Source organism: Stegodyphus dumicola, chromosome 2, assembly GCF_044657685.1.
Source record: "Stegodyphus dumicola isolate Sdum_Otavi_A_Nest chromosome 2, ASM4465768v1".
Taxonomy (NCBI): Eukaryota; Metazoa; Arthropoda; class Arachnida; order Araneae; family Eresidae; genus Stegodyphus; species Stegodyphus dumicola.
In genome coordinates this window covers 115418395-115438266 of record NC_140769.1, presented here as the reverse complement: position 1 = coordinate 115438266, position 19872 = coordinate 115418395, and the positions used below count along the sequence as shown (strand labels likewise).

The following is a 19872-nucleotide window of genomic DNA, read 5'->3' as shown; positions in this document are numbered from 1 at the left end:
TGAAAAGTTACGGGAGATGACTCTACTTCCAAAGTGCTGTTGTAGCACTTACCAAACACACGTGATGATGTGTGGAGGAGCACCATCTTGCATCTGCAAAGTGTTTTTTACATTACCCTCAAATTTAAAAACGAAAGAAGTTGACATATCAGAAGATGTAAAATAATCATCTAAATTTGGTCTTTTGTTTTATGATATTTAATTCAAAATAAAAGCTAATTTCTCCTGCGAATCAAGAATTACGAGGAAAATTAGGCATTCATACAGTGATCAGAGACTCAAATTTCACCGAGGTGTTTCATTTTGGCAAAGGACATCATTGCCTTAATTTAATTAACATTATCAATTTAAAACATGTATATCAAATATTTTATTATCCTGAAAGACTGAGTGTTTTAAGACATTGCCTTTAAAGATTAATTAGAAGTGATAGAGCTTGAAGTGTTCCATATATAATTGCATCATCTTTTAGCAGCTTCGTTAGCACGTCACATTTTCTGTTGCATGGCCTATCTTTTATTTTCACGGCAGAATAGAAAAAAAATTTCCTCTAGTTAATCTGATATCCTTTTTAATCTTCGTTTTCTTCCACGTTTTGATCATTCATTCTTCATACGAATATTTTTATCGAAATAGGAAATCTGATAACATTTCAATTATATTTAATCTTGAAAATTATCATAACTAAGTGCTTTTGTCCTAAAATCACTGTATTGTGTCTAAAATTGAATGTCATTGTCACGTTGACACTCGGCCTTGGTTTTTGAGTCATTCTGTCATTTGTTCTATCATTAACTGTAAACATTATTCTGTTATCTTACTCTGTCCTCGCGAAAATTTTGCCATTATCAACTTTAACCAATAAACAGCCGATAAAAATCTGTAAGGAATTTTAACGTTACGGTTTGTTATTTCAAGCTTATAAGTATCGAGCATAAAGATTTTAAAACACGACATAAATCATAAAATTGCACATTCCTATTTTTTTCTGTTTCACATTAATAATTAATTTACTCCATTCCAATTTTTCTTTCCTCCTTTCCTGGGGGACTTATTCTCTTATTCTCATCATACTCTTCATGGCTATGATTATATAAACTCTGTTAACAAATAAGCGATATTTGAAAATTCATGTACAAGCAATTCTACAAATAAAATTCTTAATTTGGTGCTTCTAAATATCTATATTACAACATGAACTCATTATATTGTACACTGTGTCGTGTACTCACATACACATAGTAGGTAGATAGCACCTGTGTACTTCGCAGTAATCGAATAAACCAAGCAAAACCATACCCTTACACACACACACACATGTAAACCCTTGGAGATGATATATGGAGAGTTTTCTTATTATGAATTATTGGTTTATTACTTTGCAGCTTTAGCGCAAGTCTTAGGTTTTTTAATTTACTTTTAATTACTTTTATTTTAAACATATATATGTATCTATAAAATGTACCAGACTTATGTTTCAAAAATATTATATTCTCTCCTTCTAAAAAATGACATTTTCAGTAAATTAAAGAATTCAACATAGCAATGAACTTTATTTTGTTACTACAAGGAATTCAAAATTTTGTTCATAAGCTTGAATTACAACATCCAACTAACCTTTTTATTCTTATCTGCACTCAGTGTTTGACAACAGTCTGCTATTGTTTGAAGTAATAGATGGCAACTGCATAACCTTTTTACCCTACCTTCAAATAATTTCCTTTGAATTAACAGATAGAAGTCTTTCATTACCTAATATCATGCTTTTGAATAAGCATAAAACTTCACCAACTGACCTTAATTTTAAAAGCCTTGCTTCCATTAAAATTCTTGATGCTTAATACAATTATGCCTTTAACAAATTGGTTTCAAAAATTAATACTTCAGTTTAACTTAAAATTTAATGCATTTTAATTTTACCTATAATTTTTTACAAACGTGATATGTAATAAAACTTTAAGCTTAGTAGTTACCATTTAGAAAGTGATAAAGTATTCTTAGTTATTATAAATTTCGCGATTTGCATACAAAATTGTGAAATATACATGTGACAACAGAAAACAAACTTTATGCTCTCTCTCTATATATATATTACAGCATGTTAATTATGAAGTTTATTAAATTCATAATTTTATTGTGAAACATTATGAAGCAAATAATATGCTAATTAAAATACAGAAGTAAAAATAATTTATTACTTAATTCATAAACTTTACATAAAACCTTAAAAAAAGAATTAATTAAAAATAACACAATATAACATTTCATAAAAATTCGTTTCGACTGCTTGGAAAAAATGAATGGTTTTTCCCCTTCTTTGTAAACCATGTCTCCTAAATAAAGAAAAAAACATTTCTTTTAAAATCATAATCATGCTCTTAAAAAGCTTATAAAAATTATTTTAATAGATGTTTTAAACATGTGCTCATATAACACTTTTAATCATATTTCTTTATAATATCTTAAGTAATCAGGAACAGCTTAAATACTTTAAAAAATTGCATTACAGTGAACCGTCTCATTACTACAAGCTACCTCAGTCAATCACTTTTTAAATTTAACCAGCATTCCTCATAAAATAACTAATTAGTAAACATAACTTCTCTAAGATGCCCAATATCATTAAAGATCAAAATCTTTAGGAATCACGCATAGCTAGCTTAGAGAAGGTTCATTGTACAAAAACAGCCAATATGCAAATCTTTTCATAAATGAAGCCACCATAGTTATTAAATATAATATACAGTATACTTATATTCAGAATTCAGAACTTGAATAAATTTCTCGAACTGTTTTAGCATTCGAAAAATATTATATTTATTACCTTAAATTTCTAAAACAATATTACATATTGGTCCAAATGAATCACTGGGACTCGGACAACATTTTCCCCCAAGCTTTCTTTTAGCAACAGGATTCTGAAATTGTTTTAATGATTTAGGTAATGTTTGTCTCTCTTAAGGCGCTCACAAAACAAGTTACCCTAAATTTTTCGTCTGCATAGTGGTCATTTTCATCTTACTAACTGATTTGCTAGTGGATTTTGGGTGCATGGCCTATTATTTATGAAACAATAATAGTGAACAGCTTCAAGAAAATGGGGATATCTAATGCTCTTGATGCTATATTCCCACATATTTTTACTAATTTTATCTTCCGAAAATTGAGAGGGAAAAATTAAACGAATAATTTAATTTCCAAAGGACACAGTCACAGTAGGAATATAACAAATGAAAAGTAATCATGTATAAACTACTACTATCACAATATTATTTCTTTAAAAGAAACCTCTATTTCAATAAGAATACACATAATTGCAACATCTAATAAGTTATCTCATTTCTTTATAATTTGAATTTCTCTCATTCTCATTGTTGTTCTTGCAATTCCTTAAGCCTCAGATCATACATAAATAATTAGAGAAGATGAATATGCAGCTGATATGGCAAAATTGCACAGTGAATGGCAGTTGGTATTTCCTTTCACTATCATAGATCATTTTTTGTATTAGGCTGACATAATATTCAACAGTTAGAAGAGAAAGATTCAACGGGGCCTTTAGTGTACTAAAGTTTGCCTTTGTTAGTATGACGAAAACAATCAGTATGTCGATAAATCCATTTTAAAATCTTGGGATATTCATTTTCTAAATGCATTAAAAGGGGGAAAATTATGCAAATATTTTTTTTAATTTTCAAAATCTGGTTCTAAAGCTGGGTGGGATGGAATATGCAACGCAATACGGTAATTCTGAAGATCATTGCTCGTGGTAGTACAAACGGAGTGGTGATTACATGCTGTAGAAGACGGCACAAATTGCAGTTCCAGATGCATTAAATGCTTTGAGGTCTAGGGAATAGCATTGGGCAATAATAAGAATGAAATTCAAGGTATAGGGAAGTAGGAATGAAGATTATTATTATCAGATACTGAAACGTTAATGTTACTAAACATTCTTATTGGAATGTAGGTTTCTTTTATATAATAATACTATGATAGTTACCAGTAGTTCATTTATGAATATTTTTGATTGGTTATGGTCTTACTGTAATCACATCCTTCAAAATTAAATTATTGCTTAATTTCCCCCTTGATTTTCATACTATAATATTAGTAAAAAGGAGGAAAAAAGTCTGCAAGTAAACATAACTCCTCTCTATATATCATTATGTCGATAAATCCATTTTAAAATCTTGGGATATTCATTTCCTAAATGCATTAAAAGAGGGATAATTATGCAAATATTTTTTTTTTTTAAATTTTCGTGGGCAACTAAGCAAAACAAATGTGACTTTTTCTTCTTTCAAAAATTTGTGTTAATAAATAGGATGAGAATTAAGTTCATTTTAAAGACTTATGACACATGAAATATACACGATCAAAATAAATTAGAAAATTAAGTTCAAATAAATTTTAAGCTAAATTACGTGTTTAAGTTGCAATACTTCAGTTTGATCTATAATCCGGACCTCAAAGCTACAAACTTTCTGCGCATGTGTCGCGTTGAGGCATGCGCGTAAGACCTTTACGGCTGCGAATATGCTTGTGCGCATGCGCATAATACGTTTACACATGTGCGTTTAATGTATAACGGACGGTATAAGCTAAGCTAAAACTATCTAATTCAATTAATGTTACAGATTGCGTTGTTCCTTAATCTTCGAATTAGATCCGGCTTATTATTTTTTGAAGACTGTTAGAGCAATTTTATAAAAGTAAGCTTGAACTTTCAATTATGTCAAATAGAATTTCCGATATATATTTACTAATATGTAAAGGATCTACAAAGCGAAAGTATGTTTCGAAGTCCATTAAACAAAAAGTGGAATTGCTGCAAAATAATGGATAAAGGCATAATCCTTTGTTTATCTAACCATTCAGAAATCTGCTGTTTATCAATTTCGCGCTACTGTGCGGCGGCGGGGGGGAGGAACGCCGGGCGCGCAATGTATTGGATATTCATCTGTCAGCAATCCTTATCTTCAGGGCAGATGTTTTTATTTTATTTGGCTTATAATTCCTTACTAAATGTAGTATTTCATCTCGATGTACTCCGTCTTGTTTATGATTTAAATCAAATTCCTCGTCAATATAATTCGCTTCCGATAGTGAAGAAAGTGATACAGAGGTTATTGAAAACGAAAAAATTTCGATTGACAAATTAGTCGGTATTCTCGACACAGCAATTATAGGACTTCAACAGCGGAACTTTGTAACTGAAGAAGAAATTATGGCTGTTTATAGAATTAAAGAGAAAGTATTATCACATAAAACAAAGCAACTTAAACAACTTACATTGAAAGAAATGTTTAATAAAGTAAACACATAAATATTAAGCTTTTTTTTTTTTTTTTTTTTTTTTTTTGTAAATTTTGATACCCTTTAGATCATAATTGTTCTTTATTTCATAAATTACGGTTTCATATTTTTAATTTTAAAATTTCTGCATGCCATCTTACCAGATTTAAACTGATGATCTGTAATCCGGAAAAATTGATAATCCGGAATCGCCGAAGTCCCGACGAATCCGGATTAAAGACTTTTGACTGTACTAACAAAACCAAACATCATATTCCCATTCTGCACAGTATAAAAATTCTTCTGCAAAACTGCAAAAATTACCAACACTTTGGCTTATTTGATAACTTTCAAATTCACTCCTTTGTTTGCATTTAGAATTTATAACTTTAATTTTCCACAGAAATTTGTTTTTGATTTAAAAAAATTTCACTGGCATAATTTCATTCACTTCAGCATATATTAATAGATGCAGAAGGTTTTTGTACCTTACATAATTTTAAATCTTATGTAACCTAATGTAATTAATAACAAAATCAAAACGTAGATTAGAAACTGCATAAAATTTAATAAATAATTTCTACTAGTGTCACAGGAAATGCTATGAAATTAATCAATAAAATGAGATAAAATATATAGAATTAATATTGCACATGTGTGAAGCTGGAAGTTTTATGTTAAATACTTTTTTTTAATTAAGTATTTTTAAAAATGACCCCTTAGAGCATGGGACCTTTCGTAATTAGAACTTGCAAATCCACTTCGCTAGTCTTTCATAACATTGCTTTTCTTTTATTAACAAGAAATATTGCATTCAGTTATTTAATTTAAGATTTCCAAAAATAATGCTACTGAAAGGCATGAATACTTACTTAAATTTGAAATTAATTTAGTTGACTTAAAATAATATTTAAAAACAATAAATCTTCATATATACATCTAACAATCAGACCTTATTAATTTTCTTTTATTTGAACAATATCTGAATTCTGCATTAGTTTGGACTAGTAAATCATTGGACAATTAAATACCAAGCTATAAGAGAACTAATGTAGTTTACAAATGCACTGAATTTTATTTCCTGCATTAACTTTCAAAGAAAGTAAAATTTTCTGCATATTTGCATCATTTGGATTGATAGAATACGGCAAAGCATGCAAAGGCTATCAGTCTAAAGGGAAGTATATATTCATGGACGGCTTTGTAAGGAAAAGTAACTAGCATTGCCATTTATTCATGTGTGAGTATATATATATATTTACAGTTGTTAATCCTAAAATCAATGCTTCATTAAAAATTTATTATTATTTTATTTTTAATACTAACATATAGATACAGAATTGTGTTAAATTCCAATACACAATCATAATTTATTTTAAAAAAAACTTATTTTATGATTTATATATTATATTACCTGAATAAGAGAAACATTTGTCAAGAAATATATTAAACTTGTATTAGCAGTGATATCCTACTAACAAGACTATCATACTTCAAAACTGTATTAAAATTGGGCAAAATAAAATCAACATAAATTCTACATTAAATGTTTAAAAACTTGTAAGTATGCAATGGCAGTTATATATACAATATAATAAATTTTGTAACATATAAAATATTAATGGAATATTTTTGGAAATAATGTACAAAATTTTGGTTTTCTTTTATAACTAGTTTAACGAATTTTTAGAAAAATATTTTAGGTCATTTCCATCTTTTCCCTGTTGATATTGGTATATTAAAATATATGGAATAATTAAGTTGCATCTAGTTAGTAAACCAAAACATTACGAAAAGTATGATGCGACATATTTTTAATCAATATAATTACTTCATTTTGGAATTATAACATATTCGTAAGAAATTAATACCATTGAAAAAATAATATTATTACACTAAAGAATAAACGAGATTCTCGACCGCATTGTTCAAGTTTTTGTAATTTTACTTCATAACACACTCGTATATAAACATATTAGACTGAATTATAAACCAGGTATAACTAATTAGATAATCCTAGAAAAAGAATAAACTAAACCTAATAAGCAAAAAAATATATACATTACATTCAGAATTCTAAATGTTTATATAAACGTTTCTCGCAAGGCCTGCCGGGAAAAAGATGTCAAACGTTCTTTGGTCAGACGATTGGAAAAGAACGCTAAAATTATTAGTTTTGTTTTCAACAACCACATTACCATTTCAATTATATACCACAAACAGTGATTCAATTTTGGAATAATTAGTTTTAAATAATAATACGGGCAATTTAAGGCGTAATTTATCGGATGCACAATGACAAAATACTACTATTAGATCTGCATTTGGAATAAATATTTTGCACTCTTTCAACTCATTACGAACACTGATATTAATTAATCGCAAAGCTTAAACGTTTAAATACTTACTCACTACATATAACACTGCAAAGTGCATGAGAATAATCTGCATAAAATGAACAAAAAATATTTCAAACGTAATTGTAAACATTTTCTTACTTACCTGCGCTATACAACCAACATGCATTCAGCCATGTTTTTTTCTGCAACTAGCTTTCAAACACTTTTCTTCTGATTGGCTGATTTCCAGTCAGTCACGTGATTCTTCCGCGCGGCTACTGAAACATTATCTGTAATGTTACAGGCAAATTAGCTGTACCAGCCACAGTTTGCTTTCAACCTGTTACCATTACAGGAAATTCTTGTGTAACTTTTTGATTTCTGTAACTTTACAAAACTTTTGCCTGTAAAGAGCGAACTTTTTTTTTACAGTGTAGTCAGAGACATGGCTCAATTGAAATAGTAAGCAAAGGCATTAAAAAGATTTTATCTACTTCGTTTGAAACACACATAAGCAGTCAGAATGAATAAAATTCATTCAGTTTATGAAAAATAAAGCACCTCATTTAGGAATAGATCGTAGGAATCCGTAGGAAGCTATAATTGGCTGTAAATCTAAAGTAGGTTTGAGAACTAGTTGCCAGCTGATACTTTGGCAGAAATTGCAAATGAAGAATATCTTACCGTATTAAGAGTCTAATGATGATCTCAACCGAAGATGAATATCTAGGCGCAGTGAACGATGATGAACTTGGGACTGTGTGATTCAATTGAATAGTTAAAAGCCAGAACTGCTGCAAGTCCTTTCAAAGTCAGAAATAGGGTAACATAAGAAGAAGCGGGAAGGAGAGAGCGGGAGATTGAGAAGGGAGCAACATAATTCTGAAGTAGAAAAGACAATGGTAGATTCGAGTTGCTAGCAGCTCTTACAAAATTACATACACACGCTAGTGACTTAGCTCTCCAGGTGGAAGATCCTCGTGAACGTGGAAAAAACAACAGCTATTATGTTTACGAAGAAGACTAACTTCAAGAAAAACCTAAAGTTCTATGGCACTGATATTTCCTTAACCAAGCAAGTCCCTTATCTTGGGGTGATCCTCAATAAGTCACTTACATGGTCCCCGCACATTACATCTATTTTCCAGAAGTTTCGAGTTCGTAAAGCCAAACTATACCCCTTCATTGCTCGAAACAGTATATTATCTATTCACAACAAGTTACTCATTTACAAGTCCATTCTACGTCCACTTTTGTGTTATGCAAGTCTAGCTTGGGCATATACCAAGAAAACTCATAGGAAAAGATTGCAAGTCTGCCAGAATACTGTTCTACAACAAACTGTAAATGCTGAATGGTATGTAAGGAATAATAGAATACATGAAGAGTTAGGCATGGAGTTACTGCGCACTCATTATTATAACCTAGCCAAAAAATTTCATGAAAGGCAGCAAAATATTGATAATCCCAGTATTAAAATCTGTGATTGCGACAGTTTGGAAAATATGGATAGGCCCAACTTAATGTTGGCCAACTAAATGTATGGCCCAACTAAATGTATGGATCATGTAATATTCAACTCTAATAATTTGACATATGTGTTTATTTATGTATTTATTTTCGTTCCTCTTATCTGCTACAATTCAAATTTTCTGTCTGCATTCTCACTTTTGTGTATGGTACAAATATATGAATATAATTATTTCAAGTTCATGTCTTAATATTTGATGTTTAATAATTGATGTTTTGTGTACTTGAAAATTCTTAATGGATTCAATTTGCCTATGTTTGCACTACCTCATTCTTGTCACAGTCACCAGTTTCTCGACTTTTCTGCTCTCACTAATTTAGTCAACAACTCCATTGATATTAATACGTTAACAATATTCTTATCTGACCTTAACAAAATTATATAAAAAAAAAAAAAAAAAAAAAAAAACCCTATTCGATTTATCTTTCGGTTATTGTATACTAATGAAATGATCAAACTGTTCTACAAGGGATAAAGTCTTGGCTCAGGCACTCTGGTGTTTCAAACACCATTCTACAGAGAGAGAAAAGACCAATGGTGAATAGAGAAAGGAAACCGGTTTCGTTGATGTTGAAATGGAAGATTGTCAAGAAAACAAGCAAGACTCTCCTTTTGCACTCGATGAAGTATCAGAAAATATTCAGGAAGCTCTACACTAGAGCTTACATTGCGCTGCTCCGCTACTTTTTTTGTAGTTTTGTTTAAGTTTTTGGGATAAATCATAATTCTAGTTGGAGCGTACCGGAGCCTTAAATAGGAGGGACTTTTTTTATGTAACTGAACAATTTCATTACAAATCTGATCTCAAAAATGTTATTTTTAGTAATAAGATTATTTTAAAAATCGCTTATTAAATTTTAAGTTTCTTTACATTTTATTAAAATTTAATTTTAAGTACTTTAACCATTGATTATTTCATTATTTTAAAGATTAATTATTTATTTTTTTAATTATTAATGTTTTTATTAATCATTTTATTTATTTATCTCATCTTGTTCCTCATTCCTGACGGTCTTCCTCAGAGCTCTGGCACTTCTGATTTTAAAAATGAAGCCCTGCTTTACACATTGCTAAACTGTCACCAAATAAGCAAGAGGAAAAAATTATACTGCTTTCGAAGTTAAAACTTCCAGCTGATAATTTTGGAGAAACCTTTCGGATAAGATAGGTATAGGTAAGGCTGGTAGCCGAGATTTATAGCTGTTAGAAATGTTAAAGAAAATGAAAAGTTACTCTATACAAAACGTAGTATTTTAAACCAACTTCTACACAAAGAATCATTTTATTATTCGCAGGAAGCTTTTATTCAAGGAAGTTCCAGATATTGAAGAGAATGTGCTCGTAAGCATTCTAATTTAGATGGTCAAGGATTTCAATATTGCGATCGTATTCATTATTGCAATGGTATTCATTTCAGTATTGATATATTCAATTCAATATTGCAATGCTAATTCAAATCGCTGCAAATATAAAATTTAGTGTTGACTTGATGGAAAATGGACTCTAACCAAGATTTTGACGTGAACTGAATTTTGAACTTTTTCTTTAATTTCTGAATTTTTCTTGTTTTATGTTTGTGTAAAGTGACATTATAATCATATAATAATATGACAATAGATGGCAATAGCGATTTTATTTCGAAGATCTGAATAGAGTTAGCAACGCATTAACTGAATTCTAAAGATGTAAGACATTGGCTGTTCAACACCCTTAAGTCCCAATCACATTAAGACCATTCTCACTTACTACAAAGACTTGAACGACAAACAGTAATCGATTATCGCTCAAACTGGGATCACAAGATCCTTCAGAAGCAGAACTTTCGTTTGATTGGTTGTCTCTACCCGGGATGAGACATTTTCGATGAGGTTTGAAAAAAATCCCGCTTAGCCGCAACATTATTTCCGTAGCTAGGCGGGACTTCGCTTCCAGCGGGGCTCTTTTTTTCTAGGAATCTTCCCATTTAAACCAGTGCTACCAGAATCTCGTTTCCCAGAAAAGTCCCGTCTAGCAGGGACTGTAGCCATATGTGATAACCTCTTTAGACTTAGAGATTCAAGGTGTGCTGGCTACGTTTGCAATTTCGTTTTGTACTTACGGCCAGGTATCAAGGAAATGCTGTTGTGGCGGAAATGCAATCCTGCGCTACCGAAGTACAAGGCTACCTTGAAAGGAGCGGAGGAATTAGGCAAAAACATCGATGAATCGAAGTTGTTGTTACACATGGCTTTATTGGAATGATATCAAACCAAACATATAAAACAGCTCATCGCACAAGAACAATGTGTGTGTGTATGTGTGATTATGGCAAAACTTCGAGGGCTATCTGCCTAAGGGGAGGGATGTCTTCGTAGAGGACTTTCTAAGGGAAACTGGCTCGTATACACGTTACACATGGGGAAAACCACGAAAACGCCCACGCACAAGAACAATGATAAATAATAAAAAAGACCAAACATTTAAAGTAAGAATCAGAATAAATGAACAGGGGAACAAAAGTAAAAAGTTTAAAAATTAAACAAGGAAGGGAACATAAGAGATATAGACTTTACAAGGAGTTCATGAAAGCTCTGACATTCCAGTATAGTTTACTTATCTTATAAGGTATTTTTCCCGCCTTCGTGGTGTAATGGTCTGCACGCTCATCGCTATCCCGGTCTGCGGTTCGATTCCCGGCGAAGGCGTTGCTAATTTTTCATCTTGCCTGCTTTCCCCCCCCCAAAAAAAAATCCTAACGTCTCTACAATCTTACCACGTTTCTGAGACTCTTTTATATAGTTCTGGGCATATAAGAAGATGCTCTACATTCATGAGATGCTCTACATTCATGATGCCCGAAGATTTGCCACAGCCTCTTTACGGGATTTTTGACAAAACTTTTTCCATGTGTCTTGAAAAATTAATTAATTAATCGAAGTATACAGCTCCATTTTCTAGCGAGTAGCAGAGGTAGAGCAAGTTCTGAGAAATTTCTGCTGCATGATCGCTTGCCTGGAAAATTTGAGTACTTTCGAGTGTTTTCGGATATGTTCTACGCACCAAAGACGTGCGGTATAAATACAGGAACTAACATTCTCAGAATTACTCCAAATTTACATTTAGCGTACGGTTAGAAAAATATGAATCTTTGAAATGAGGGGTGAAATCTCGGCAATTGTTGTTTGAGAAAGAAAGCGCGGAATAAGAAGTAGCAACTTGTGCTAGTTTCTGCGTGGCTTATTCAGTAGCGAAGCATGAGAAACCATTTCGTGACGGCGAATTAATTAAGAATTCAATGATTGCAACAGCAGAAGAAATGTGTCTGGAAAAAGCTAATTTATTTAAAAACAGCAGTTTGTGAGCAAACACGGTGGCTCGAAGAGTAGATGATATTGCAAAAAATACGTATATTAACTCAATCGTCTGACAAAAATCGACACAGAGTGGCTTCTCTTTGGACCTGGATGAGTTGAAAGACGTTTCAAATATTGGTGTTATTTTCTATTCGAGGAATAGATAAAACTTATAAAGTGTATGAAAAGCTTCTTGACGTTCACATAGTTCACGACACGACAACTGAAGAAAATATTTTTAAAGGACTTGAAAATGCTGTTCGGAAAAAAAATCTTTAGTGGAAAAACTACAATGATGGTTCACACATCTACAAGATAGTGTGAACCATCTTCGGGAAAAACTACCGAAATATCATCCTATCTCGATCCTTAGTGGTGGTAACAAAAACATGAGTGAAAGAAATAAACGTGTCGTTGCCCTCATAGCCAAGGCCATAGAAAATGACGGCCGTGTGGTTCAAAACCATTTATCGCACATTCGCATCATTCATCAGCAGTCCTTGTGCGGAAAATGCCTGGATGTATCTGAATTTTTAAAGCCAGTCATGTCAGCTGTTCATCATATCAGGTCACATGAGCTCAATCATCGTCAATTCCTCCAGTTTACTAAAGAGATTGGAGAAAATGACTTATCATATTACACCGCAGTACGCTGGCTTAGCTGCGAGCTCCCAGCAGTAATCGAAATTTTCTTGAATGAAAGGTTTTACCCTCTGGCTCAGTTATAAAACAATGAGTAGTAGGAAGTTATCATTTTATACATATTTAACTAAACGTATTGATGTTCGTAATTTAAAATTAAATGGAGAAAATCACCTTATGCCTACCTGATATTAAGTCTATTCTTATATCAAGTCCTTTTGGCAAAATACTGTCTTGTTTCAGTCCCAATTGAACAAAGTGTTTCATGCATTTTCATACATACCAAACATTCAGTCAGCAAACTGAGACTCCTTTTGCGGTAGATTTCGTAACTACAGCTTTTGAGCTGTTGTAAACATTAAGATTTTTCAAAATCCTTTAAACGCCGACATAGAAACCTTTGCCCCACAGCTTCGAGAGGAAATGATTGATTTGCAACGTATCGATGTATTTAAAGAAAAACATTTAAACTCATAATTGCTGGAATTTTTAAAAGAGTCTGTGTGAAAAAATATACTTCAAGATGAAATATTAATATATGTATATATATATTTACAGATCCAAATTAACTGATGAGCATTTGAAATCGCTGCTGATAATTTACACTACTAAACTGCATCCGCAGCTGCACACAATTGTCATGGAAAGTTACAGCTACATAAATCTGATTGTAAGTTTCTAGGATAAATCTCATATCATTAATTAAAATTAAGGTGTGCAATTTTATTATGAATGTCAGTTATTGTGTTTCTTAATTGGTCGTTAAATAAAAACATCCTAATACTATATTTTTATTTACTTACACACCGAAAAGGCGAGATGGGACATCCTTTCAACATCTGTGGCGAGCTCCTGGAGTGTTTCCGTGAGTTTCTGTTGACGGGATTTTAATTGAAGCGTGCTGTAGTCTAAACATTTCTCGCCGAAGCGCAACTCCAATGCGCCGGACAGAGCTTTGAAATCTAGCTTTTGGTTTCCGGGATGAGTCTGAAGGTTATCCTCTGCGTCTGCTCTCAAAGAAGCGGCGAGATTGCAGGCCTTAGCTTGGGAATCCCATCTATTCGTACCCCCCACTATAGAAAATTGTGTCTTATATACTTTCCAGGAGGTCTTCCCATCATATGTGGATAACTTTAGTGAAGGATGAACAGGCATGGGTAAAAAATAAACCCATTCGAATTGCTGCCTGCCGTTGGTACGAATTTCTTCAAATTATCAACTTCTTTGACAACTGCAGAAACCCTGTCATCAATTTATTGTTCGATACGTCCTTGGACGACAGGAACTTTGCTTTGAATTTGTTGTTCGCTTCGCTGTTGGACGGCCGAAACTCTTCCTTCGATTCGTTGCTCCACAGCAGACACTCTCTCTTCTATTTGTTCTTTCACAGAAGAAACTCGTTCTTGAATTTCTCAAACTTTATTTTCAACAGCGTCTATTCTGCCTTCTATAGCCTCAAATTTGTGTTCTATTATGCAGGTAATTTCTTTTTTTATTTCCTCTTGACCTGCTTCAATCTTTACTTGAACGGCTTCCACCTCATCTTTGACGGATTCCTGGGAAGCTTCCATCTCTTCTTTAAATACAGCAAAGGCTGCCATAAGCTGTCTTAACTGCTCATCCATCGCTCTCGCGATTGGCATTCAATTCCACTTATGACACCAAAAAGTGTTGCGTGCGTACGGGTTCGTAATAGACTGAATGCACATGTCGGATAAAAAGTTAATAAAATTTATTCTAATCACAAGAAATAAAACAAAATGCTGAATTATTTCCTCAGAGATATTCGTACAATACCACAAATATCACGCAATATAAACAGTAGCTATATTTTAAACCACTAAAACATTAAAAAGAACGCAAACCAAAGCGCAGAAAAAGCTAATCCAATCTCACCGCGAATTCGCTACAATCAGCATATAACAGTTATCCAAACAACAACTGAGATGAGATGTTCTCTCTCTGGCTTTTATAGCTTTTTAAATCGGTCGCACAAAAGAGTTCTAGCAATTTCTGGAAAGCAAAAAGATTAACTATTTAAATGCCAAATTCGTAACAATATATAAACATATAATACAGCTGTATGTGCCTTGAATTAGCATAATTTAAGGCCTCTTTACAAGTTTAAGCTTTTTCGTAGAGATAAAATACAAGCTTAAACTGAAGCTTTAGAGTTGGACATTACTTTAAATGCCTCAACTTATTTCTGTCTTTCCTTCATTATCAAAGGAGAAGACGTTATATTCAGTCGCTAAGAAGCTTAAATAGAACAGCCTCACTATATAAACTTCAAAATAAAAAAATAAGTTAAAAAGTATTCGCGAATCATTTCGAAGGAACTTTTAATAATTAGTTAATTTTCTTAATCTCGGAATAATATAGTAGTCATCATTCCAACAGTTATGTACCAGCATTGATGTCTAATTACGTGTTCGTTAGACATTAAATTAGTCTGTCAGACTGTCAGCCGAAAGTGGCTGATTTGACAAAAATTAGCAGATACCATAATTAAGCAGGTAGATAGGCAGGTATAAGTAATTGGGCCGCCCGAAACTTCATCATAGATCGCACAAGTAGCGCCTCAGCACACCAACTATCTATAGAATTAACCCCACTAAGGGGCTATTAGTACGAATCCTTTCCTTTGAAAGTTGGAGAGGACATTATTTTTAAATTTTTAACTTTTGAACAGTGCATCATCATTATTCACAATACTTCTGATGTGCAATAACACTTGAACTACATCAAGTGTTGTATTGTTTGCCATGCACATAGTATTATTTGACACATTGATACGTTTCACCTTGGTCGCTTATTATACAATTACATTTATTTCGGTTTCAAATTATTTCTTTATTGCATATAATTATTAACTATTTGACAATAATTAGTTACGTCAAACTGCTAAAAACTGAAGCAAATTTTCGCTAATCGTAAATTGCAGTTAAGCATCAGAGTTATCTAAATTTCGATCTCAGTAGCTAAAATCTGCATGACTTTGGATTAGACGAAACTTGCATGATGTAAACGAAAATAATTGTAAATCAACATAATTATTATAACTTAATTATTAACTAATCGTAAGCATCTGAATTAAACTAGACTATTTCATATATAAATAAACATATAGATATTTATTCCTCAAAATAACCAATTGTTATTATATTTAAAAATTTACCGCATGCCATGTTGATCCAGCAGTTAGCTCAGACTTTTCTAGGAGAAGAACATCTTTCTTTCCCAGTTTTGCTAAATGGTAAGCGATGCTTGTTCCAACTGCACCACCTCCGATGATCACTGTATCTGATTCGTTTTGCCATTTATTTCCTTCTGTTGTAGTCGCCTTACTAAAAAGAAAACCACTAATTAAAATAAGTCCTTATCAAATTAAGGTTTGATGCTTTACGACCATCTATTTAAGAGCATCGCTGTTTTTTAACATCACTACTGTACTGCTATTTAAAAAAAAAAAAAAAGTAAATGAATGCAATTCGGCATGTCATTCTAATTTACCTTGTAGCAGCAAGTAGTTTAGCTCTGCTTTTTATTTCCTTGCACGAAGTATTGTAATCGAAGTTGGTTAACAGATTTCAAAGGAAATATCCATTTTTTATTCTGTAAAAATAGTCTTATTGTATCCGGACAACTTATTTTGCTTGAAGTCTGCACGTACGGACAAAATAGAGGACTATTTATTCCAAAATGGGTTGGTTCTAAATGAATTTTTTCGTGACGTCTGTATCTCCATAACTCAAAAATGATTAACCGTAAAAAGTTGAAATTTTGTACACACACACACACACACACATATATATATCCAACCACCCCTTTCTCAGGTTGAAAGTCCGGCTCCGGCGCTTCTAAATTTCCGAAGGGTAGTTAGACTTGTTTAGTTGTGAATTTTATAATACATTAAAGCAAGTGTTCCCAAAGAGGTCGGCACTGACCGCCTGGTGGTCAATGACATTTTAAAGCGGTCAGTGACGATAAGTGTGTCGACTGGGAGTTGATGGTCGAATATGCACTGGCAACTGATCGGCATAATCAAGATCCCATTGATTGCAAAAATTTTGAAAATAAAAGTGATAATTAATTACTTATAATTATGAAAATTAATTACCGATATAAAGCTATAACACGCAGTAAGTAAAAATTACACAAATTAGTAAAATACATGGGAAACATACACTGAAATTTCGAAATCTCTGATCTTGATATTATGATATAAGAGTTGATTGGATTGAAGGAGAATGTTCGTCTTTTTCAAAACACATAGCAAAGTTTTGAAATTTAAAAAAGTTCTTTACAAGAAATATCTGAAATATATTAACGAAGCAGCGCTATTGACCTTTCCTTCTTCTTACCTGGTGGAAGTATATTATTAACCACACACATACACACACACACACACACACACACACACACACACACACAAAAAAAAAAAAAAAAAAATTTTTTTTGAACGAGGTGATTTAAGAGCTAGTTAGGCAGTTTTATGCCAAATATGAAAAAACTTGCATCAGTACAACAAGCGCAGCTATCACATTAATTAAAATCAAACTTTTATGCAATTAGAACCTGTGATTTTGGTTTTGAAAACTTGTTTCTATTACTAAAATTAAAAAAAAAATAATAAAGCATAAATCTAATAAACCATTTGTGAGATTATTATTTGAAATTAACTAGTTATTTATAACGTCAGCCTTCATTATAACTTCTCCTTTCGGTTTCCTCACCAGAATGCAAATTAGTTAGCTAGGATTTAAATTAAGGTTTTTGGACTGCAAAACGGAGCATCTGTCTTGCCTCTCGCGCACACGTTACCTTAGTTTCTGCTAGCTCTAATAAGGCTGTAATTATTTGGTTTTGCGTTATTGCTGCTGACGTATTACGCAGGTATAATTACTGAGCAGGCTTGAGTTTAATTATTGTTGTCACTGATACGATTTAAAATTAAATTTACTGTGTCTTTAAAATCATCACCAGGAGTTGATATTCTCTTCATGTCTGACGGGGTTAATAGTTTTTGAACAACTACAAATCAGTATAATTGTTTCTCAAAATTTCATTCATATTCTTAGTCTAATTATTATCTTGTTTTGTTTGGGAATCTCTGCATCAAACACTAGACCAAAAATAAATATTTTAAGGATAAAAACTTTATTATCACCAAGCTTTTTTTATCTTCATATTATTAAAAAATGTGACCTGTTAAAACACTATCAGAATTCTTTGTTTCAGCGTCGAAGAACAGAAGATGACAGCAAGATAACTTATTCTCTGAATCGAATTATGCACTTCGCAAATAAATAAATTCAGGGTCAAGTAGGAAGTATGTTACGAAGTATTTTCTTATCATTCCAGAAACTTGTTTACGTTATTGAACATTTTCGAAATTCTTAATGTGGTAATGCCACAGTTCATTTAGCAATAAAACATAATCAACGAAATTGCAGAGTGGTCCTATTTCATTTTTTTGGTAGCATAACGGTTGCGAATTACGTCAATGGATGATTTTTATTTTTTTGCTATTTAATTTTTTTCATAAATAAAAGATAAAATTCGTCAAGTTATGCGAAGACACCAGATATTTTATCAGATAAAGTTCATTGCCGAGAGAAGTATATTTCAACATGTTTCAAAAAGCAGTTTGCGAAAGGAGGAATTTGAAATATGGTTGTTGTTACTTCAAGTAGGAGCCGATAGAAATTACAGATAAATAAATGTCGACAGACGGTTTTACTTTTTTAGACAGTTATTTGAATGTTCTTTGTATTATGTAGGAATTTTCAGTGATAACTTTACTAAAATTCCGATAATTTGTTTTCAATGCCAATGAATTTAGATGTCAATTTCGTTCAAAATAAAAATTTTATTAGCATGAATACTATGTACATAGTATGTTTGTAAAGGAAATGTTCTAAAAAATTTTATATTTTTGCCAGTTCTTGTGTTGATATTTTGCTCTGCCCTAGTGAAATCATCATACAAGAAACACTTTGAAAAATAACTGGGCAAAATGTAGATATAAAATGTTTATTACAAATTTAAAATTTGTCTTGTTGAAGAGAAGAATTATTTTAGCAAAACAAAAGCAGTATCTATTAACTTTACGTAGAAAAATGCATCTCTCGGAGAAACAATGACATTTTCTTTATTTTGCATAGAAACACTGTAGAGTAATTAGGTTATTTTGAATCAGAAAATGTGATAAATGTACAATGCCCTCGCCGGGATTCGAACCTGGATTTCTCGAATGCGCGCCGAGTGTGCTACCGTTACACCACGAAGGCATGCAGAAAGGAGGAAGAAAATACCCCTATTAAAGGGGGACTGGGGATTAGGGGACACAATCGCCAAATCCTGGTGGTGAAGAATCATCATCCACCACCTTTTAGTTCGGGCGCCACTGTAGACATTAAGTTAATTTGAACCAGGAGTACATGAGGACTCGAACCTGGACCTCTCGATTAGACGCCGAGTGTGCTACCATTACACCACGAAGGTATGCAGAAAGGAGGGAGAAAATACCTTATAACACGATGTATTTTTTTCACTCAGCTTTGAACCTTGTGAAATATACGAGATCACTGAGTCGTTGAATAACAGTAAGGATGACTTTAATTTGTAACATATAAGCATAGGCGATGTTTCTGGTGAAATGTTTGATGACATTGTCATAAAAATAACACGGCATAAATTTCTGGTAAAGTTTGAAAAAGAAAAGTGC

At 32.2% G+C, this 19872-nt stretch overlaps 2 protein-coding genes and 1 long non-coding RNA gene across 8 annotated transcripts in view; 1 reads left to right on the top strand and 2 right to left on the bottom strand.

Annotated features, from left to right (window-relative positions):
* The window catches only part of LOC118196501 (THAP domain-containing protein 2-like), a 176379-nt gene extending 162649 nt beyond the window's left edge, over positions 1-13730 (top strand). The window contains exon 3 of the mRNA XM_085811057.1: positions 13701-13730. Coding sequence (XP_085667183.1) covers positions 13701-13715 — 15 coding nt within the window. The 3' untranslated portion in view covers positions 13716-13730. The remainder of the gene's footprint in view (positions 1-13700) is intronic.
* Positions 1-19872, bottom strand: part of LOC118188531 (dimethylglycine dehydrogenase, mitochondrial-like) — a 147954-nt gene that overhangs the window by 109117 nt on the left and 18965 nt on the right. For all 6 annotated transcript variants that reach the window (XM_085811052.1, XM_085811047.1, XM_085811051.1 and 3 more), the window contains exon 3: positions 16321-16489. In XM_085811052.1, coding sequence (XP_085667178.1) covers positions 16321-16489 — 169 coding nt within the window. The remainder of the gene's footprint in view (positions 1-16320; positions 16490-19872) is intronic.
* LOC146998551 (uncharacterized) lies at positions 2174-9586 on the bottom strand. The gene is made up of 2 exons (XR_015039529.1): positions 7801-9586; positions 2174-2333 (listed from the first exon to the last, which is right to left on the bottom strand). It is a non-coding gene; the product is annotated as an uncharacterized LOC146998551 (long non-coding RNA).